Source organism: Nomascus leucogenys, chromosome 3 (genome assembly GCF_006542625.1).
Source record: "Nomascus leucogenys isolate Asia chromosome 3, Asia_NLE_v1, whole genome shotgun sequence".
Taxonomy (NCBI): domain Eukaryota; kingdom Metazoa; phylum Chordata; class Mammalia; order Primates; family Hylobatidae; genus Nomascus; species Nomascus leucogenys.
In genome coordinates, this window is record NC_044383.1 from 19,997,074 (window position 1) to 20,020,225 (window position 23,152).

At 46.5% G+C, this 23,152-nt stretch overlaps 1 protein-coding gene across 2 annotated transcripts in view; it reads right to left on the bottom strand.

Moving 5' to 3' along the window:
- Positions 1–17,532, bottom strand: part of HABP2 (hyaluronan binding protein 2) — a 45,522-nt gene extending 27,990 nt beyond the window's left edge. The window contains exons 1-2 of one of the 2 annotated variants that reach the window (XM_003255482.4): positions 17,402–17,532; positions 464–500 (exon numbers count right to left, since the gene is read on the bottom strand). In XM_003255482.4, the coding sequence (XP_003255530.2) occupies positions 464–491 (28 nt within the window). In that variant the 5' untranslated portion in view covers positions 492–500; positions 17,402–17,532. Of the gene's footprint in view, positions 1–463; positions 501–15,191; positions 15,356–17,401 lie in introns of those variants that run through there. The other variant, XM_003255481.4, reaches the window with a different exon arrangement.
- Between the last annotated feature and the right edge of the window lie 5,620 nt (positions 17,533–23,152).

The window sequence follows — 23,152 nt, forward strand, 5'->3', positions numbered from 1 at the left end:
ATCACCAGGGCAGGTCAGCCCGGAGGCCACCCTCCCACAGAAAGAGGTGGAGCGGATGAGTGTGGCACAGGGCTGGCCTGCCTGGAACCAGACATTTTTCATCTCGCCCTCACTTTGCCTCGGCCTTTCACCTCATCTCAGCCTCCAATTTGCTGTGTGGCCAGGAGTAAATTGCTTCCCCTCTCTAGGCCTCAGTTCTTTATAAAATCAAAGGTTTCAGCTACGTAGGCAATATTTCCCTTGGGATCCTGAGGCTGGGCTCAGCGGTGTCCACAGGAAACTCAAAATTGTGTAAAGCATTGTGGGTGCACAAATTTTGAGGGCAAGTTCTCAAAGGTGCCTGTGACACCCTGGAACCTGAACCCTGAGGTCCCTCCAACACTTCCATACTTAGGCCTCCTTTTCACCAGCCCAGAACCAGCCTGGGATTGGTGGCAAGCCCCAGGGAGATCAGCACACTTACCTGGGTCCAAGCTTTCCAATAAAGACATCAGGGAGAACTGAAAAACAAAACAACACAGCAGATCAGCGTCGAGATGGAGCTCTGCCGGGCGCGCTCCTTAGCTGTTAGCCTGAGGAGATCGTATGGGGTGCAGGTGCACTGCGTGCTTTCTGATGGCTGTGGTTGGGATGGAGGTTGAAGGGAGGGGGGATGGGGTCTGTTTGAAGATACACCCTCCACCACCACCACCTGTGCCTGCTGAGCACTGAAGCATTGTCCTTCTCCACAGCAGGGGGTCGTGTTGCTTGTCTGCACCTGTCCTTGCTTCGGAACACGGCTGCCCAGGTACTGGCGTGCTCATCAGTTGCAGTGAGTTTCATCTGCTCCCTGCCTGATCACTCATTGCTGCATTTCATCCTTATTAACAGCCCTATGAAGAGGCTTGCATCAGCCTTGTTTACAGATGAGAAAATTTGGACTCGGAGGCCGCATAGCTGTGATAGGATTCAGAATTCATGCTGAAATCTAGGTGATTTCTTCAGGTGACAGTTCCTGGGGATTGGGGATGGACAGATGCTTAAAACTCTTCAGTGGCTTCCCGTTGTTCTTAGAATAAAATGCAAACACCTGCCATGACCTACAAACATCCTCCCATACTCCTCCCTCCCATTGCCCGTTACTAAGCTTCAGCCACACCTGGATTCAAAATGGCGCAAGATAAATTCCTCCCACCTCAGGGCCTTGGCAATTATTGTTGCCTCCGCCTGGAAGGTCTCCTCTATGACCTTCGCTAGGTCTCAGTTTAAATGTTATCTTCCCTGAAATATCCCATCAATATGACATTTCCCTATCCCCATTGTTTTGTCACTGCACCCATTTATTCCCTCCATGATCCTTATTGCAGTGCATAGATTTACATTTATTTGCATGTCACCTGTCTCTCACATCAGACTCTGTCCTCCAGAAAGGCAGGGATTTTGTCTGTTTTGTCATTGATGTATTACCCAATACCTAGCATAGAGCTTGGCACATGGCATTCCTCAAAAAGATTTGCTGAATAAATAAATAATGATATAAATAGCTCCTTTAATATGCAGTATTCAACCCGAAAAAGAAAGTTTTACTCATTTAATACCTGGAGTATGCTCTTCCACTTTAATCAGGGGCCAGCAAATAAGGGCCCTTGGGCCAAGCCTAGCAGTTGTGTTTTTGCAAATAAAGTTTTATTGGAAAACAACCATGCCTGTTTGTTTATGGCTGCTTTTGTAGGGATAAAGTATAACCCCAAATATTTACTATCTGACATTTTACAAACAAAGTTTGCTGAACCCTGATTTAAAGAAATGAGAGTTCTACCACTAAACAGCTTTCCCTTTGGGTCTTGGCTGCCAGAAAGCTGAGATCAATGAGATACATCAAGCTAGGCAGTTTGGTATATTCGCTGCTTCTACCCTCTGCAGAATTTCTAATTTTCTGTTTTACTGTAGGCTTACTTACATGATTTTGGGAAGTAGGTAGATGATATAGGGTTAGGAAAGAAAAATAAAAAGAAATAATGCATCCTGATATGTACTGAGGATGTACAATATCAACAGATAGTATTCTTGGCAAAAATAGTTACCCTGAATTTACTCATGAGGAATATGACAGATCCAAATTGTGAGATTCAAATTGCAGGGCATTCTACAAAACACCTAGCCTAGCCTCCAGAAAAATGTCAACACCATAAAAGACAAAAAAAGATGGGAGGACTGTATTTTTAGTAAAGGATGTGGCAATGAAATGCAGTGTGTGACTCTTAATTGGATTCCATTTAAAAACAATGGCAAAAAGGACATTGAGTGCTATGGTTTGTGCTGACTTGGATATTTGTTCTCTCCAAACCTCATGCTGAAATTTGATCCCCAGTGTTGGAGGTGGGGCCTCAATGTTGGGGCATAGGGGTGGATCCATTACGAATGGATTAGTGCTCTCCCTCAGGGTAAGCAAGGTTTCACTCTATTAGTTCCTAGGAGAGCTGGTTGTTACAAAGAGCCTGGCACCTCCACCCCTCCCTCTTGCTTCCCCTCTTGTCATGTGATCTCTGCACACTGGCTCCCCTTTCCCTTCTGCCATGAGTGGTGGCAGCTTGAGGCCCTTGCCAAAAGCAGCTGCCTAATCCTGGACTTTCCAGCCCTCAGAAATCCAAGCCAAATAAACCTCTTTTTTAAAAAAATATGTCACCTAGCCTCAGGTATTCCTTTGTAGCAACACAAAATGGACTAAGACACTGAAACAAGTGGGAAATTTGAATAGAGACATATTAGACAATATTATTGTGTCAATGTTGACTTTCTTGAGAGTAAACAATGGTATTGTAGTTCTGTAGGAAAATGTACCTATTCTTAAGAGATGCTGGTCAGGTGTGGTGGCTCACGCCTGTAATCCCAGCACTTTGGGAGGCCGAGGCGGGCGGATCACGAGGTCAGGAGATCAAGACCATCCTGGCTCACAGTGAAACCCAATCTCCACTAAAAATACAAAAAATTAGCCGGACGTGGTGGCGGGTGCCTGTAGTCCCAGCTACTCGGGAGGCTGAGGCAGGAGAATGGTGTGAGCCCAGGAGGCAGAGCTTGCAGTGAGCCGAGATTGCACCACTGCACTCCAGCCTGGGCTACAGAGTGAGACCCCATCTAAGAAAAAAAAAAAGAGAGAGAGAGAGATGCATGGTGAAATATTTAGAGTGATGTCTGCAATTTACTTGCAAATGATTCAGCAAACAAACAAACGAAACAACTATACACACACACAGGAGAATGAGAAGCACAGCAGCTATAACGACATGTTAACAATTGTGGCATCTATCTGGATGAAGCATATTCATTGCATTATTCTTCCCACTTTTCTGTGGGTTTAAAAAATTACAAAATAACATGTTGGTGAGGGGAAAGGAATGCAAAAAAAGGAAGACAGGCCATTTGTTGTCTGGGACTGTGCCTCTGTCTAATGACTTCCTGGCTAACCACCTCCCCCACACCCTGTTTCTGCAGGCGGTGAAATGGGACAGGTGTTCTGTTTGGGGCTGAAGGTGGGGGTTGGTAGTGGGGAGGCCTGGCAGAGGAGGGGCAGCTTAGGCCTTAGGGGTGCTTCTGGGCCTAGGTTGCTTGAACAAGGATTGCCAGAATTGGGTACCTCTGGGGTTGAGTGCCAGAGAGGTGCCATGAGGGGACCCTAATATGGTTTGGCTGTGTCCCCACCCAAATCTCATCTTGAATTGTAGCTCCCATAATTCCCATGTGTCGTAGGAGGGACCATGTGGCAGGCAATTGAATCATGGGAGCGTGTTTTTCCCGTGCTGTTCTCGTGATAGTGATTAAGTCTCATGACATCTGATGGTTTTATAATGCACAGTTCCCCTGCACACACTGTCTTGCCTGCCACCATGTAAGAAGTGTCTTTCACCTTCTGCTGTGATTGGGAGGCCTCCCCAGCCATGTGGAACTGTGAGTCTATTAAACCTCTTTTTCTTCATAAATTACCCAGTCTCGGGTATGTCTTTATTAGCAGCATGAGAATGGACTAATACACTAAGACCTCAAGGACAAAGGTTACCCCTCCTTCAATCTCACCCTCATCACCCCTAGTCATCTGGGCCTTGGTCCTGGTCTTTGCTCCTTGCCTTGCCTTTCTCAGGGCAGGGCCTGTCTGTCTGGACCTGTCTCCGCCCAGTCCTGAGGAGATTCCCTACGAATTCTTCTCTTTGAGCTGAACAGGATGGGCCATGGAGATTCCCTACGAATTCTTCTCTTTGAGCTGAACAGGATGGGCCATGTCCTAAGAAGTGGACAGAAGACTTTGAGGGACATCCTTCCTCGGGGTCCAGCACGGAAGGGCCCTCCAAGACCTATGCCTTGGCCAGCATTGCACATCCCGGCTCCAGCTGGAGCCTGAGGGACAGCCGGCTGCCATGCTGCCTACAGCCAGCAGGTGGCAGACGTGCCCTTCCTAGGAGCTGGCGCTCGGAGGGAAACCAAACAAAAAGAAAGCCGAGACTTCCTGGGCTGGGCTCTCAGGGAGCCTGAAGTAAACAGCTTGGGCTGCCTGTCAGGGGGTCGCCGGAATCTGAAACAAGTCACTCATTTTGTGACTCACAGTGTCCACCCACAGAGAGGGCCCGTGGTGCAATGTGGAAACTGGTAGCCCCAGCACCGGGCTGGATATTTGGGGACCGTATGGGAAAGTCCAGGCTGATAGTGGATTACTTATGCCTATATCCGGATCCCTGAAACTAACCTGGATGATGGTAGGTGGGAAGGGTGGACACAGTATTTGCCTCCTTTCATTGCATCATTCCATTAACTCTTCCCCCAGAGACAAGGAAATGGTAGAAGAACCCTTAATCCCGGGACTTGCACATCCAAAGAGAAAGATCAATGGAAGAGTAGGAGGAAGAGATAATTAACAAGGAGAAAATTGTGATCTCAGTTCACATTCCTTTAGAGCTGACAATGTGCCATCAACTGTGCTAAATATTTTACGTGCATTTTGTCTTGGTTGTTGCACACAATACTTCATAATTTAGATATTATGATTATGTCCATTTTATTTTTTTATTTTATTTATTTATTTTTTTTTTGAGATGGAGTCTCGCTCTGTCGCCCAGGCTGGAGTGCAGTGGCGCAGTCTCGGCTCACTGCAAGCTCCGCCTCCCGGGTTCATGCCATTCTCCTGCCTCAGCCTCTCCGAGTAGCTGGGACTACAGGCACCCACCACCACTCCCGGCTAATTTTTTGTATTTTTTAGTAGAGACGGGGTTTCACCGTGGTCTCGATCTCCCGACCTGGTGATCCGCCCGCCTCAGCCTCCCAAAGTGCTGGGATTACAAGCGTGAGCCACCGCACCCGGCCAATTATGTCCATTTTAGAGGTGAGAAAACTGAGGTTTTCAGATATTAAGTTGTCTAAAATAACTTAACTAGGAAATGCTGGAGCCAGGACAGGAGAGCGTCAGTCTCATATCAGAGTCCTTGCTCTTAGTCACCATTGTCGTGAGGGACCAGGAAGCTGCCGCGTGTACACAGTAATAAAGCGAGGATGGAGGAGAAAGAAACAGAAAAGCTCGTTAACCTTAAGAGAGGCAGGTGTTGAGCTAGGTTCACAATCGGGGGCACTGTTCCTGGAATGCTTTATAAAAAGGCTTATCTGTGGGCCGGGTGTGGTGGCTCACGCCTGTAATCCCAACACTTTGGGAGGCCAAGGTGGGCAGATCACTTGAGGCCAGGAGTTGGAGACCAGCTTGGCCAACGTGGCAAAACCCCATCTCTACTAAAAATAGAAAAATTAGCCAGGCGTGATGGTGGGAGCCTGTAATCCCAGCTACTCGGGTGGCTGAGGCACAAGAATCGCTTGAACCTGGGAAGTGGAGGTTGCAGTGAGCAGAGATTGTGCCACGGCACTCCAGCCTGGGTGAGAGAGTGAGACTCTGTCTAAAAAAAAAAAAAAAAAAAAAAAAAAAGCTTCTCCAATCTGGCCTAGGCCTGGCAAGCCACAGAGAGGGCCTACTTGGCCCTAATGACAGATGGAGAAAGTACAAAATTCAAATTGAGCCTCAGTCAGCCTACTGCGGTAAATACATCTTAACAAACATCTCCACCCAGATCAAAAGGCATGTAAGCCACTACCCACTTCTCCCACCACATCCATTCCTAGTTTCAACAGGGCTAAAATAGCACGTGGTCCCAGCTGAGCCATCTTCTCTTAAAGGGTGGACACTGCTGCTTCTGCACAGGGTAAGGTAGCTGCTTTGTAATATATTTAGAAAGACCATTCTAGATCCAACTACCATTTCTTCTACTCCACACTTGGGCTTTCTCAATGGATCCCTGGCTCAGGACACTGACTTCAAGGTTAGGAGCAGGCCCTTAGCAATGTTAAACTCCCTAAACCACCAGAGTCTCAAAGTCTGGTGTCCTCCCAGGTTAAGGTTGGTTAGTGAGGAAGGCAGGGAGAGAAGGATGCTGTGTCTCTGAGTCTTACTGATTTACAGTGTAATCTCCTTGTGGGTGGGGTGCACATATATCAAATCTATTTTGTCCTATCTTTAATCCAGTGATTATTTCAACTAAGATTCTTCCTCTGCCTTCCAGAATTCCAAAACTTCTGGAAGACAAAACAAAAAGCCTAGAAGTCTGAGTTGATGTGTTCCAGAAATTCGTTGGTAGAAAATGTTCTCAGAGGGATTAGGAGGCAGTGACGGGGGAGATAGGGCCAGATTTGTCTTCTGGGGACAGAGGCTCAGCTCAGAATGAATTAAGAGCAGAAAAATCTTCTGCTTGCTGGGTAAAAGGTTGGGACCTTAATCACACCATCCCTTCCTCCTTGCATGTTCTACCCTATGCCTGGTGGTAGGCCACGTGTTGCCAACCACCAGGGAGGGACTGCGTGACTCCCAAGGGCAGCTGGGGAGGAGAGACCTCTGCACCATGGCCATGGTTGAGGCTGCAACCACTGGACTGGAAGGTGGACAGGGACAAGTGTGCACAGTTCAGCAGGGCCAGTCCCCTTGCTGGGCAAAGAGCTCAAGGCCAGAGTGAGTAGTGGAGGTGCCAGAGGGCAGTGGCTGCCAGTGCCCAGACCAAATCCTGCCTCATGTTGTTCTTCTCTGGCTCCTGTTACAAAGATAAGCGATGTCATTTCAGCCTGAGTTGAAATCATCACTGGATTAAAGATAGGACAAAATAGACTAGACGTATACACTCCCCACCCCCAAGAAAATTACACTGCAAATCAGTAGGATTCAGAGACACGGGCTCCTTCTCACTCTGCCCCTCCTTGACTTTCTGTCTAACCAACTTTATCCTAGAAGACACCAAGATGAGCAGTTGTGCCAAGCCACTCAGTCCTTTTATTTGAAAATTGTGGTAACATATACAGAACATCACATTTGTCATTCTGACCATTTGTAGGTGTACCATTCAGTGATACTAATTACATTCACAATGTTGTGTACCCATCACCACTCTCTAATCCCCAAACTTTTTCATCATCCCCAACATAGACTGTACTCATTGAACAGAAATGCCTCCTCCTTCTTCTCCCTCAGCCCTGATAATCTCTAGCCTACTTTCTGTCTGTGCATTTGGCAATTCTAAGTATCTCGTGGAAGCGGAATCCTACAATATTTGTCCTTCTGGGACTGCCTTTATTTCACTGTGCATCATGTTTCCAAGGTCTTCTAGGTAGCATGTATCAAACTTTCCTCCCTTTTTACAGCTAAATAGTATTCCACTGTCTCTATCTAAACGCATGTTGTTTATGCATTCATCTCTTGATGGACATGGGTCATTTACACCTTTTGGCTATTGTGAATAATGCTGCTATGAACATTGATATACAGATTTCTGTTCAAGTCTCTGCTTTTGGTTCTTTCAGATATGTACTTAGATGTGGAATTACTGGGTCCTAGGGTAGTTCTATGTTTAACTTTGTCAGGGACCACCGTACTGTTTTCCACAGTGGCCACACCATTTTACATACCTACCAGCGAGGCCTGAGGGTTCCAATTACTCCATATTCTCACCCACACTTGTTATTCCCCATTCTCAAAAATGATAGCCATCCTAATAGGTATGAAATGAGCCATCCTAATAGGTGTGAAGTGGTGCCACTCCGTCCCTTCTCAGGCAAACGAATCTTGCCCTTCTTGCTTTTGCACAGATTGCTCAATGCCGTCTCAAGACTGGCAGGTTCACTGCAGGTTTGCTTTCACCTGAAGCTCAGGGTAAGGGGGCAAAGGGTCTCACGGGAAAATGTGGAAGCCAAAGGTGAAGGTGCTGGCCAGCAGTGCCTGTGGGTGGTTTCCTTCCTGGACACCTGGGTGAAGCTGTTCACCAGACCACAGTGATAACCCAGGAGCCACTGTAGAGAGGAACTGGCTTAGACCCTTCATCTGCAGAGGAGGAAGCTGAGGCCCAGCATGGTGAAGTGGTTTGTGTAAGGACATGGATGCATTGGGGCAGGGGAGGGACTCAGGCTCAGGTCTCCTGGCTCTGACACTGATCACCTATGCCTGGCTCAGAGGGACTCTGTGCAGCTTCCCTGCTATAAAGCCCAGAGCTGGCCACTCAGACCCTACCCAGCTAAGGGCTGAGCTGCAGCTTCCTGTGACGGTGGCAGGCAGAGATGGGACAGGGGCAATGGGCAGAAAGAGAAGAGTCCCATTTGTACATCCGGAGAATTTCCATTTTAAAGACATTGGTTATTAAACCTCAATGTGCATAGGAATTGTCTGGGGAACTTGATAAAAATACAGATCCCTGGAGCCCACCCACAGAGGTTGTGCGTCCATGGGTCTGAGGTGGGCTGGGAACACAACACACATCTTCCTCCAGTGCCCAGGCGACTCTGCCCTTGGCCACGCTTTGGTTATACCAAGCTCTCTTGGGTATGAAGCTTCTGGCTGAGGAGACTCAGGGCCTATCTTTGCTCCTGTGCAAGTTGTTGAGTCTCTCTGTGCCTCAGTTTCCCCAATTATAAAAGTAAGACTTCCCTTTCCCAATTCCAGTGTTTTCTTCAAGGAACTGTGGCTGCTCAGGAGGCGTATGGCATTTGCAATGATTACTCTGCAGGTGAGACTTGGTGAGAAATATCTGTACAAATGGCTCATCCCAGGGACTTGGTGCAAACAGATGGTGGTGGAGGGGAGTTTGAAGGTTAGGGAGTGAGGCCATCCAAGACAAGGAGACTGGGTAAAAATTCTGCATATGATAATGCTCTTGGAAGCTCTTTTAAAAGGCAAGTGAAGGCTGGGCACGGTGGCTCACGCCTTTAATCCCAGCACTTTGGAAGTCCAGGGCGGGTGGATCACTTAAGGTCAGGAGTTTGAGACCAGCCTGACCAACATGGTGAAACCCTGTCTCTACTAAGAATACAAAAATTAGCTAGGCGTGGTGGCGGGTGCCTGTAATCTCAGCTACTCGGGAGGCTGAGTCAGGAGAATTGCTTTAACCTGGGAGGTGAAGTTTGCATTGAGCCAAGATCGCACCATTGCACTCCAGCCTGGGCAACAGAGTGAGACTTTATCTCAAAAAAATAGAAAAAAAGAATTAAGACAAGCAAGTGGACAAAACGAAAGCGCAGCTGAGCGTGGGGCTGCCTCATAAGCACAAGCCGCCATGTTTCCCTTTTTGGTCAGTCAGCCCCAGCAAATAGCCCAGGGCTTCAGGAAGGTAACTCCCCAGCTGGGCATCAGCACCACCTCTGCTGAAGCTATGCTCACTCCTGCGCTTTCCATGGCATCAGATGTGAGCCACTGCGGGTACCTGAGTTGATTGAGGTGGTGCCTAGCCAGGACGTGAAATAACAGCATTAGAATAAAACAGAAACAGCGTGAGAAAGTCTTTCTTTTCTCAGGTTGACTGTCAAGCCTTCCAATCCCACCAGGGGGAAGGACTGGGGGGTGCTGGTGTCTCTATCCTCTGCCTCCTGCTGATCTTTCCTCTAAGGAGGATAAAGCTGCTTCAGGCTCAGAGCTTTAGCACGTCAACAGCAGCCAGCTAGAATTCAATGACATCACTTCGCTTTCTTTGTAGTAATGACAATTTCCTTTAGAACTAAATCAATTTAGGTAGAGAAAAGGTGAGTCCTTAACAAAAGTATTAAGAAACTAATTTGGGCTTTGGCAGAATTTCTAAAGATGGCTTCATTCATGACTGAAGTTTTGAAAACACTGAACAAACTAGTTGGCTAGCCGGCAAGACTCCATCCTCGTGGTGTCGGAAAGCAAAGCTTCAGGGCTATTGAGGGAACGTCCAGATGGGAGCAACTTTGTCTCCTGCTGGAAGCTGGAGTCTCAGGCTGCTGCCCGTTTTGACACCTTTGATACCACACAAAACGGTCTTGTTTGTCTTTGGGCAGTGCCAGGCATGATGATCTCAACCACAGTGCTTGTGAGCATAGAACTTGGCGTTGGAGACACCTTGAATCCCAGAGCTGTAACCTCCCGGAGGTGCCATCTTGGGTAGATGATTTAACTGCTCTATGCTTAGTTTCTTGTCTGTAAATGAGAATGACATTGGTCCCTACCTCATAGGGTTTGGGAGAAGCTTAAATGAGATAATAAACATAAAGCATGCCTCATCTGGCATATGTAAAGACTTCATATGTGGTTGCTGCTACTATTAATTATTACAATTACTCTTACTACTACTGTTATTAATAGCCACTGTTGTCAGTGAGTTCGTTTTGTTTTCTCAGAGTGCCGGAAGAGCCGACTAAGGAGAACTTACTCAGCATCAACTTTTCCTGGAACTTGTTTGCGGGTCACAGGCATGGCGCACCAACCCCCTCCCCCCATCCATTTTTCCTGGGATTGTTGCCAAGTCCTAAGCCAGGAAACCTTGTCATATTAATTATGAAGAAAAAGCATGTTTTATTTAAAATCCCGGCTGCCGAATATTCTGCCATGCTGTTTCTCTGTGACAGCAGAATTGCTCTTGCATTTAGGAAACTCTAATGAATTGAAAACATAAATATACCCGTGCCTATATACACGTGATTTCCTGCGACCTGATTTCCCTAAATATCAGTGTACACCGCTAAAGGTAATGAGTTGCATTTGTGCTTCAGACCAGTTAAAAAAAAAATCTATGAGAATTTGCAGTGAAAATCAGTCCCTCCCCTTTCCCTAAGACCGTGTAGATGGCAGTAAGAGGGAGGAATGCCTCTTCAGTCTCTCCTAGGCCCGAAAGAGACTCTGGCATTCTGGAGGCTTTGAAAAGAGTGGCTCCCATATTCCTGTCCAAGACCTTGTTTGGTCTTGGAGCCCATGCAGGTGTGGATGCTTGAATTAATCAGATGCTGAGCCTGGCCACTTGCCCATCTCAAACTGGCTCTGATAAGTCAATATCCACAGCATTTCTGAGCAATAACTAGGGAAGTGCACTAAGGCAGAATCAGGCAGACAATGCACATTGGTCAAGAGGAAGAGTTCTAGATAGTATGGGGGCCAGGCATGATGTCTCACACCTGTCATCTCAGCACTTTGAGAGGCCAAGGCTAGAGGATCACTTAAGGTCAGGAGTTTGATACCAGCTTTGTGGAGCATAGCAAAAACCAGTCTCTACAAAAAAAAAAAAAAAAAAAAAAAAAAAATCAAAGAGAGAGGACTAGCAGGATCTGGGAAACTCAAGCTTTCTTTCTTTCTTTCTTTCTTTCTTTCTTTTCTTTCTTTCTTTTTTTTTTTTAAACTTTTTTTGAGATGGAGTCTTGCTCTGTTGCCAAGGCAGGATGCAATGGCACCTTCTCTGCTCGTTGCAATCTCCACCTCCTGGGCTCAGGTGATGCTTCTGCCTCAGCCTCCCAAGTAGCTGAGACTACAGACATGTACCACCACACCTGCTTAATTAAAAAATTTTTTTTTTTTTGATAGAGACACGGTCTTGCTATGTTGCTAGTCTCAAACTCCTGGCCTCAAGCCATCCTCCCACCTTGGACTCCCAAAGTGCTAGAATTACAGGCATGAGCTACCACACCTGTCCTCAAACTTCATCTAACAACAACAGCAGTGGCTACCCCTCTCCGTGGTGCCAGCCAAGAATGTGAACCCAGTGCTACTCAAATGTCTCATTTTCAAGAAAAGCTGGGAATCTGTATCTTTATGGGAAATGTTCTGTGTTCCTATTTTCGTGTGGCCAAACAATTAAAATAAAACTAAAATACTCTTCGAGTCAATCTTCTACCCACCAAGTTAAACTTGAGCTGTGAGCAGAGTGTATTTCAAGCTGCCAATTTGCAACTTCCGACCTATGCAAACTTTTTGTGGCTCTATACCTGGGAAGATTCTAGAGTTCTAGGGTTTTAAAAGCCCAGAAATGTAAACATTGTTTTAATTGAAAGCACCTTCTTTGCAGGGGAGAGGAGAAGGCTTTGTCTTTCTTCTTTCTAGGGATGGGCTGAGATAAGCAGGCAAGCTGGACAAACATTGTCCTCTGGTTTCTGGGCTTGGAGAGGCCAAATTCTATTACGGCTGAGCCCAGCTAGGCCCCAAATCACTCTAAGAATCCTAGCAAGAAGAGATTTCTAAGACAAGTCCATGCCTTATTTACAGTTAAGCAGGCCTCCTGTGATGAACGTGGAGTCAGACAGACCTGGCCCCAATCCTGGCCGGAAAGTTAGTTTAACATCTCTGGGTTTGTATCTCATCCATAAAACAGGGATAATGATATGAGGCTGTGATGGACAGGTGCTCAAAAATGATATGTTAGAAAAACCAAACCTCAAGTAGAACAGGAAGGCACAATGAATGATGCCCTGGAGTTCACAGCAATGATTTTTGACCCATATCTCTTGGACTAGTGGTGATCAGAATAAAAATCTCCATGACAGATGATCCCAAAGAACAGTCCTCATTTGCTACATGATCTGAATTCACGGGAGAGTACCTGCGTGTCTTTGCAATGAATAGTGACCACAGATCTTATAGCTGCCTTTCTTTGGCGTTTCAGAGACACGTGGAGTCAATCACACTCCACCCAGCAAACATGTGCCTGGTCTAAGAGCCTCCTTTCCCTACAGGAAAAGCCATGCCCCTGAAGCTGTACGAAACAAAGAAAGCTCATCCTCACCCAGGGCCCCAGACAGCAGACTGGCTACACGGAAACCAGTCTGTAGTCCAGAGCTCAGCTCTGCCACTCATCAGTTGTATGACTTGGGACGGGCCCAGTTTTCCAGCTTCGTTTCTGTAAAATGGGAGCATAGTAGGAATGACTTCTTGGGGTCCTTCCAGAGATGAACCAATTCATGGAAAGTTCAGGGGCTAGCACTCAGGACTCCTCATTAAATGGTAGCAGTTAGTTATGACTTTCAGCTGTGTGGGGCTGGAGAGGCCACCCAGCCCAGCTGGCTATGTGGCTTCTTTACCCCCCATGACACCCCAAACTCTCCAAAGCATCTGAACGACTTGGCCACTTTCCCCTGATGTCTGTGTGCCAGCCTGTGGAACACAAGCCGCCTTCCCGACCACCTGTCTGGCACACATCTGGGGTAAGAAAGCATTCCAAAGCCCCGAATCCTCTCTTTGGAATTGACTAAGCTCATTGCCTGAAGGCTAACTCTCATATTTTCTCTTTTATCCATTATTGACTTATAATTTCATTGCTAACCCTAAAAATTCACTGGGGTTTGCAAAAAAGGGATTTTTCGGGACCATTATCCTTTTGTGAACTTCAAACAGACTGTGTCAACGTTTCTCCTTGCCTGCAAAGTTTAGGATCTAATTCTTTCCGACTGGTACGTTCTCTGGGCCCTGCATGGGCCTCTGATGATTTCTCCTGCCTTTCTCTAGACCTGTGGTATTTCTGCTGTGTCTCGGCCTCAGACACCCAACAAGCCATCAAATGATGTAGGAGCTTGACAACAATTTGTAATTACAGCCACCACACACACACAAGTCACGATTTGAAAAGAAAACCCTTTCAGACGTGAGTCACTTGGCAACTTAATACAGAGCTAAGATAGGTGTCTGAGCACAGTTGGCAGAAAAGAAAGGAGAAGCTATTGTTTTAAAAACATGCTAATCAGAAAACCTGTAACTTAATCTGCTTCCTTCAGGAAATGCTCTACGGAGTGAAATGGGGAACAAAATGCAAAGGTACTTAATAAGGTAGAGAGGTTATGACTGTTACTTTAGTTCTCATCCTCTGCCCACTTTCTACCACCCCTCCCCAACAAGGCGGAGCATTCTCTGATTTTTATGGAGAAGTTGTGTTCATTCTTGACATTTTAAGGGAGTAGAGTTCACATTTATTTGTGAGCCACATACATGACCTCATTTAATTGTGGCCCTCCCCAAATCTATGAGAGGTTAGCAATTGATTTGCAGAAGACAACACTGAGGCTCAGAGAGATTATGTTCCTTGCCCAACGTTCCACAGCTGGAATGTGGCAAAGCTGAGATTCAAACCCTGGCTCCAAAGCCCACATTCGTGCCTCAGACCACAACCAGCACGGAACTCCAAGGAGACTCCATTTCTGTGCAAGGCCCTCTTTCACATGCCCACAGAGATCCATCTGACACTCTTGGACCACGGCATGCAGAAGGAACTAACATCTTGACAAGTCATCTGCTCTGTAAGGTCCTGAGTCCCCCATTCAAGACTCTCTGACAGGACTTCCCTTCCCTGCTCACTGCAACCTCCCTTGGGCCTCTGCTCACCCTCTATGCCTCATCCGCTGCTGTCACGGGAAAAGTATAAACACAAAGCTTCTCCCCAAATCCAAACTATTTATGCAGACCCACTGCCAGGATCATTTGCAGTCAGCAGGCTTCCCCTCTAAGGCCATAGCACGTTGGTTCTTACCCTAGTGTCAGCCCCAAATCACTGGAAAACTGTGTGTGTCAGCACCAATAGATAGGTGTATTTTCCTGGGGAGAGAGTTTATAGCTTTCCTTGGCTTCTCAAAGGGGTCTATGAGATCCGTGACATATTACAATCCATGCCCTGGGGCACATTTTCTTGCCCCAGTCTCCTTTGCTGGAATGCATTCATGGAGGCTCCGCTCCAAGATGGCTCAAGTCAGACACCTGTTCCCATGGGAGTGGCTGCTCAGAAGAAACCAAGCCACAGGCCTGCATTGGTTCTTGTAGTTAGAACATCTCCAACTTGGCAACTCCAGCCTGTCACTCTAAAGTTTCTCATCACTCCCAGCCTAGCTTGGTCCTCCTAGTAAACTTCAGAGTCTCTCAACTACAGATATTAGAAAAGAACACTTACCCCACAGGCTGTCTTTCCCACCAGAGCCATTAACAGCAGAACATGGAGATCAGACATCCTGGCAAACATCTTTGCAGTTTAAGGACTTGTGTTTTACTCTCAATAAAATTTCTTTTGTTGTCTATGCCTTTAGGGGGGAAAATGTCAGTCTCCAAGGATTCAGGAACAAATGAAGAGGATGCAAATTATTAACTAGGCATCAAATACTGTTTAATGTTTAATGTTTTGCAAACCAACTATCTTGATTAAACAAATGGCAACTTTGGGGCTGGGCTGAGTCATGAGGTGGTTTCTCTTCTGGGGATAAACTCTCCAAAGAAAGTAGCTGACATAGCCCCCTGGCTCCACGGTGCACATGGCAGCTGCTCGGTGTTCCGAGCAGAAAGCCTGACAGCGTAACTAGCATCCCAGCCTCAGGATAAAAGATCAGGTGAAGCCTGTGCCACAGGACTCTGCCAGTGCTGATTTGTATAGAATGTTAACAGACTTCTGGTTCATCAAATCTCAAACAGAATTAAGGCATGGATGGGCTCCTAATAACATCACACTTTATATTCATGAGACATAAATTAAAGGATGCAAAACTGCTATTGACAAACATTGATTCTAGGCCCTTTGAAGTGTTGCCCACAGTTGCTTGTTGGCTTCAAAAGTTTTCTTTTAAACCTCATTACGTAAGGCTTTTACTTTTTAATTATTTTTTCCCCTTTCGTTGGAGTCTTTCTTTGATCAAGTGCAGGAAACAAAAACATGGTGTTCATATTTCAGGACAATTGTTTCCTGTGTTCCTTATTTGGCTATGCTGGTCGCAGGTAGAGTTCTACTAAGCAGCAATTACCTATTAAGTGTGGGTTCTTGTGGACACAATTGATTTCTTTAATAGGCATGATCTTAATCTCCTGTAAACAACTATGCCTGGGTTCCAGGAATCCTCCTGACCTGAGTCATAAATCCAGGTTTTGAAATACTGCTGCCAGCGGAGGCATGTGCTCTCCTGTGCCCCGTTGCTCAGCCCTTCACCCACCTGCCATCCCTGTTTGACACGCATACTGCATCAGTGGCTGCATCTACTTCTGAAAGCCAAGTTGCTAGCTGGGGAGGGCCCCACAGATCCCAGCCCAAAAGAATGCCCCAGTCACCAGATGAGCCTTGAAGGACTAGCCACGTCCTGGTCCTGCCATTTTACCTCCTAAATAACTTCCACATTATTTTCTTTTATCCACATATTTTTGTCTCCATCCTATTTTAGGCAGCCATCAACTCCCCCCACCCCGCCCCCCCGCACCATCAACATCCACCTGATCACCATAATACATGCCCATGTTAGTAGTCCCTTTTTCTTTTTATTATTATTATTATTATTTTGAGACAGAGTCTTGCTCTGTAATCCAGGCTGGAGTGCAGTGGCGTGATCTTGGCTCACTGCAATCTCTGCCTCCTGGGTTCAAGCGATTCTCCTGCCTCAGCCTCGTGAATAACTGGGAATACAGGTGCATGCCACCATGCCTGGCTAATTTTTGTATTTTTAGTAGAGACGGGATTTCGCCATCTTGGCCAGGCTGGTCTCAAACTCCTGACCTCAGGTGATCCACCCCTCTCAGGCTCCCAAAGTGCTAGGATTATAGGCATGAGCCACCGCGCCTGGCTGTAGTCCCTTTTCCTAGAAAGTTCTTCTCTAGCCCTACTCTGTCTTTCCCCTAATCCTTATGACAACCACAAATCTGTTAACTGGAACCCTGCTCACTCCTGAGCAAGTTAATTTAGTTAACTCTCCTAGTTAATGCATCTTTCATCTCTTAGCCCAAACATTACTTCCTCAGAAGCCCTGCATGCATTTCTTCTTTACAGCATTTATCGAGGTTGTAATGTCACAGCCGTATTGCTGTTTCATTAATATTTGTTTCCCATTGTCCCCATTAGACTGAAAACTCAGGAGAGCAGGCACTCTGTTTTGATCACCATTGAATCCTTGGCATAGATGCCCAGCACTGGATAAGTGCTCAATAAGTTTATGTTGGATGAAATGAACAAATGAATGACCACTTTATCCATGTGACAGTTGGACGTGTTATCACCAGGGTGCCTTAGATAGCATAGCCAACTCAATATGAAAGGAAAAACCGGATGTGAAAAACTAAAAGTATTTGTGAAATTTTAAGCACACTTCAACTTATTCGTGAACACTCCATTAATATTCATCAAATACTTACAGAGGCTCTGCTGTGAGCCAGGCGTTGGTGATGTGGGGACAAAGGAAGCAGATGAGAACTGGTTGAGGAGGAGATGGGCAGACAGTGAAAAAGTAAACAGTTAATTTTTGTTAGTGATTTCTATGAAAAAGAGTGAAACAAGGTGATGGAATAGAAATCCTCATGGGTGGGAGGATGGGAGGTGGCTACCATGACATGGTGGCCACGGTGACATGGTAGCTAAAAAGGACATCGGTGCAGTGCTGAGGATTTTGTTGGTGGTTACCTGATCCCAGAGCAAGGCCCAAGGAGGCAGTACACATGAGGACTTTGCTGGAGTCTTCGCAGTGTTTGTACAGACGGTAAAAAGCAAAAACGGAAGTGTTCGGACAAGCCAATCCATGAAATCACTCATGTGACTCAGGCGTCTCTTTTCCCCTCCACTGCCTCGTGTGAATTACTGACCTTCTGACTTGGTGGAGAGATTCCCAGAAAACAAGCCAGAAGCTTTTCTTCCTGTGTCAACAGGAAGCGACCTGGTGAGTTTGCTGTTCATCTTTGTAATCAGATTAATTTCCCTGACATGTAATCTTCTCTTTATTTCAAACAAAAAGGGAACACTTTTGCTCTTTTTGTAATAACTGCAGGCCTTCCATATATTTGTCTCTTATTTCCCTAAAGTTTTGTTATCATGACAAAGTGAAATTAAATAAATTTCTACAGTTAGTCCTAAAGGAGACAATTCTCTAAAATATACTTAATCTTTCTAATTTAGAAGGACAAAAGAGGCTGGCTAATCATGTAATATGTCTTTATCTGGGGAGTTGGAACTAACCCACCTGGGATCTCTGGTTTTTAAATCCAAACACAAAGGCTTTAGTGCTCATCCAGATGGGGGTTTCAGATGTTATCAAGTTAATCTGGTCTCTCTGTTCCCTGGGTGACATTTTCTCACGTGTTGGGTTACGTACCGCTGGAGAGAGTCCCTGCCCTGCATGGGAGGCCTTGGGAGTCTGGTTCTCTAGTTGGCTGATTCTTTACCAAATGGAAAGGCTTCTTCACAAGGCCCTTGCCAGAGACCCACCCTTTGATGTTCTAGGCAAGGGATTGGTTTTTGTTTTTGTTTTTGTTTTAAGAGACAGGGTCTTACTTTGCTGCCCAGGCTGGAGTGCAGTGGTCCAACTGTGGCTCACTGCAACCTCAACCTCCCAGGCTCAAGTGACCCTCCTGCCTCAGCCTCCTAAGTAGTTGGGACTACAGACACTTGCCACCGTGCCCAGTTAGTTTTTAAATTTTTTATAGAGACGGGGGTCTCACTATGTTGCCCAGGCAGGTCTTGAACTCCTGAGGTCAAGGGATCCTCCTGCCTTAGCCGCCCAAAGCCCTGGGATCACAGGTGTGAGCCACCATGACCAACTGAGGGATTGTTTTTATGCAGCAGTCACTTGTTGGGCCTGAACAAACGTGTTTCATGTTTGTTTTCCTCAAGTACCTTGAGGCTTCTTCCCGCTAAGCCTTCAGGAAAGGGAGGCAGCCTAGAGAAGCACCTAAAACAGCAGCTCGGACTCAGAACCTGGGGTTGAGCCCCAGCTCTGCCACCTCCCGACTGTGTGACCTCAGGCCAGTCATTTATCCTCTCTGGGCCTCCGTTTCCTCATCTATAAAATAGGGATAATTTTCTTTCTTTCTTCATGGTGTTACTGAGAGGTGTATATGGGAACATAAAGGTAAGGTGCTTAGTGCCACAGCGGGCATAGAACAGACCTTTGCACAACACCCTGGCTTTGGAATCCGTGAAGTCTTTCCATGGGATGAGACTTGCTGAGCCCCTCAGAGATGAAAGGGCGTGGTGCTCAGTAAGTCTAGTCTGCAACCCAGGGAAGGAATGACCACCTTCTGGGGATGAACCCTTGTCTAATTTGATCTCTTTAGGATGGGATCAATAAACACTTTCTGAAAGGACCAGAGAGTAATTTTCTGTTGCAACTACTCAATCCTGCAGTGGTAGCACAAAAGCAGTACCAAGTGACACTTATGCTAATGGACATGATTCTGTTCCTATAAAACTGTATTTACAAAAAGAGGGCCCTGGTTTGCAGACACTGCTTTGGGAGAAAGTGACGCAGCCAAAGCATTGCACAGCTAGAGGGGACGCTGGAAAACAATGGAGGCACGGCTGAGACATGGGTGGGGCCCCTGGGCTGTTGCCAGAATGCTGCCCTCAAAGCATTTACTCAGAAATTATGCACACACGCCACATCTGGAAATCATCAGACTTTTCTGTGGGGTAGGGAACTAAAGATCATTCAGTCATTCATTCCACAAGTGCTTACTGAGCACCTACTATGTGCCCAGCAGTGCTCTAGGGAGTAAAGAAGACAGATCGGGTTCCAGCCTTGTGGAGTTACATTTTCACAATGAAATTGCTCAGTCACATGGCTGGTCTTCAGACAAATTCCTAAAATCTTCGTTGATCAGAGAAGACATCCTGCAGGGAAGTCCCTGCTCTTTCTTGTGGTCTCACAGCCCTGCTGCCTGTTCCATTAACTTCCACTTTTGGGAGGAAGGAGCAATGGAAATACCTTGTTAACTGGGCATGAGCCCTTCCCAGCTCTGCTGCAAGGCCCCAAGCTCAGTTCAGTATGTTCATATCCACTGGAAATTCATTGGTACTGCACATCCCATTCTCTGACCTGGAAGGCACTAGGATGCCCCCGCATTTGTGAAAGGAATGTGTTTTTGAGAATATGTATTTAGCAGCTTCTGTGTTTCAAGTGCTTTTACAATCCTGAGCTCCTACAAGTCTTTATAACTACTATGTAAGGTAATTTGGCCCATTTTGCAGTTAAAGAAAGTGAGGCTCAGAGAGGTTAGATATAATAAATTGCCCAGGGGCACATAGCTTAAAACAGGGCCAGGATTTGAAGTCTTCTGACTTCAAGCCAGCTGCTTTTCCCACTCTACTGCATAGACTCCAGGGCCTGGAGTAGGGCTACCTGAGCACTTACTGAAGAAAACAATATATCGAAAAGCTAAGACTTCCCATTGCCTGGCCAGTTTTCATTTTCTCTTCTTCCTTACTATTACTCTTTAGCTGTGGCAATGGGCCCAGTGTTTATTAAAGAAATGATGCCTTTCCTGTGCCCTTCCAGCAACTGCAGCCGCTACCATCTTAGGTTGGGTTTGCTGAGAAATACAGCCACTGAGATTGTGTGCAGAAAGTTTGACAGGGGAGTAGTCTTGGGTTCCATACACATGGGGGAGGGAGGAAAGCAGGACTGCGCAGAAGAAGAAGGGGTTGCAATGCAGTTGCAACAGAGGCCCATCCACAGAAAGTTCTGGAGCTAGGATGGCCTCAGTGTTGTCCTGTGATGACCCAAGAGGACTGGACCTTTGTACTGGGATGGTCCTACCATTGGATAGAAGCTGCCCTCCTGGAAGAGGTGTGACTTTGGGCAATTCTCTTTGGTTAAGAACAGTTCTCAGAAAACAACTGGATGAAATTATTCTATATACTATATAACCAAATTATATTATAATAATAATTTGGTTAAGGGTAATCCTCAGCTGAGAGCCCTCTGCAGCTTATACCTGGCAGCTAAAAGAAAGGGTTCCTCGATTGTGAAGAGGGGACCTGTGGTCACACACAGCACCCACTCCAACTATTAGCTGGAAATTCATTCCACATCCCTTAGCCCAATTACTCAAATCAGGAAACCTGAATGGCTCAGCCAGATGTTGGATGAACATCACAATCTATATTTGGTCTACTCAGAGATGGCTGGGGCCACAAACATGGCTAGGCTGATCCAGGGGGCAGACAGGCATGGAGGTCTAGTTGTATTAATCAATATCAAGGAGAAAACCAGAATGCCATTGTGGAAACCATCAGCTCTCCACAGTCATTAATCTGAGCTACAAATTTATAACTAATCTTGTTGGCCAAAGAAAAAAGAAAAATTTGATCATTTGGCGTGATTTACATCATCATGTAAGTGAATTTTATAGGAAAAATAACATTTTATCCCCCCGTGGTCAATTCCAGGTAAGTTTTCATTTTTACAAAAACCTTATGAGGTGGTGAGCACAGGTTGGAGTTGGTTAAGCAGGAGAAGGAAGCCCCTAGGACACAGAGACAATTGTGAATTTCATGTGGCCCCTCAGCACGGCCAGACGAAGTGTGCCTGTCTATGAGGCTGAGCATGAGTCTGGATGAACCCGCGATACTGATTCTCTTCTTTTTGCAGAAGCAGGTGTTGAGTGTCCAGCACACAGGTCGGTGCTCAAGCAGTGCCAGCTGGGAAGCAGGAGGAATGAACAGCCACTTCCTCTGCTCCCTTAGACAAGGGCTCTAGTACACACACAGCTTTTCAAGTCAGAAACCTGAGAAATCGTCATTGGGCTCTTCATTCCCCCGCCCCCCTTCCCAAATCCAAATTATTGGCATGTTTCTACCTCCAAAATGCATCTCAAATCCTTCCAGCACCTTCCACTTCTGCTGCCTCCAATCTAGTCCAAGCCCATGCCATCTCCTGCCTTACCTGCTGATGTAGCCTGCTCCTGGCTCTGTCTGTTTCTGCTTCTGCCTCTTGTTAAATTCATCCTCCCATCTAGTTGCATTTATCTTATAAAAACCTCATCAGAGGCCGGGTGCAGCGGCTCACGCCTTTAATCCCAGCACTTTGGGAGGCCGAAGTGGGCGGATCACCTGAGGTGATTAACTTCCTCACCTGGAGTTTGAGACCAGCCTGACCAACATGGAGAAACTCCGTCTCTACTAAAAATACAAAATTAGCCGGGTGTGGTGGCACATGCCTGTAATCCCAACTACTCAGGAGGCTGAGGCAGGAGAATCACTTGAACACGGGAGGCGGAGGTTGCAGTGAGCCAGGATTGTGCCATTGCACTCCAGCCTGGGCAACAAGAGCAAAACTCTGTCAAAAAAAAAAAAAAGGAAAAAACAAAAAAGAAACCTTATCAGATTATATCACACCCCTGCTTAAAACTCTTCAAGACCTGGCCAGGCGCAGTGCCTCACACCTGTAATCCCAGCACTTTGGGAGGCCGAGGCAGGCAGATCATGAGGTCAGGAGATCCAGACCATCCTGGCTAACACGGTGAAACCCCGTCTCTACTAAAAATACAAAAAATTAGCCAGGCATGGTGAGGGGCACCTGTAGTCCTAGCTACTCGAGAGGCTGAGGCAGGAGAATGGCAAGAACCTGGGAGGCGGAGCTTGCAGTGAGCCGAAATTGTGCCAGTGCACTCCAGCCTGGGTGACAGAGTGAGAATCCGTCTCAAAAAATAAAAATAAAAATAAAAAAACGACCTCAAGACCTTTCCTTTGCACTTTGTTTTTTTGTTTGTTTTGAGATGGAGTTTGGCTCTTGTTGCCCAGGCTGGAGTGCAATGGCATGATCTCGGCTGACTGCAACCTCTGCCTCCCAGATTCAAGTGATTCTTGTGCCTCAGCCTCTCGAGAAGCTAGGACTACAGGTGCGTGCCACCACACCTGGCTAATTTTTGTATTTTTAGTAGAGATAGGGTTTCACCATGTTGGCCAGGCTGGTCTCGTACTCTTGACCTCAGGTGTTCCACCCACCTCAGCCTCCCAAAGTGCTGGGATTACAGGCGTGAGCCACCATGCCCGGCCTCCTTTGCACTTTGAATAAAATCCCCATTTCTTATGGAGACCCAGCTTGATCTGACCTCTGTCTACTTCTCCAGCCTCATTTTGTGCCCTCATCACTCACGTGCTATTCTTCATAAGGC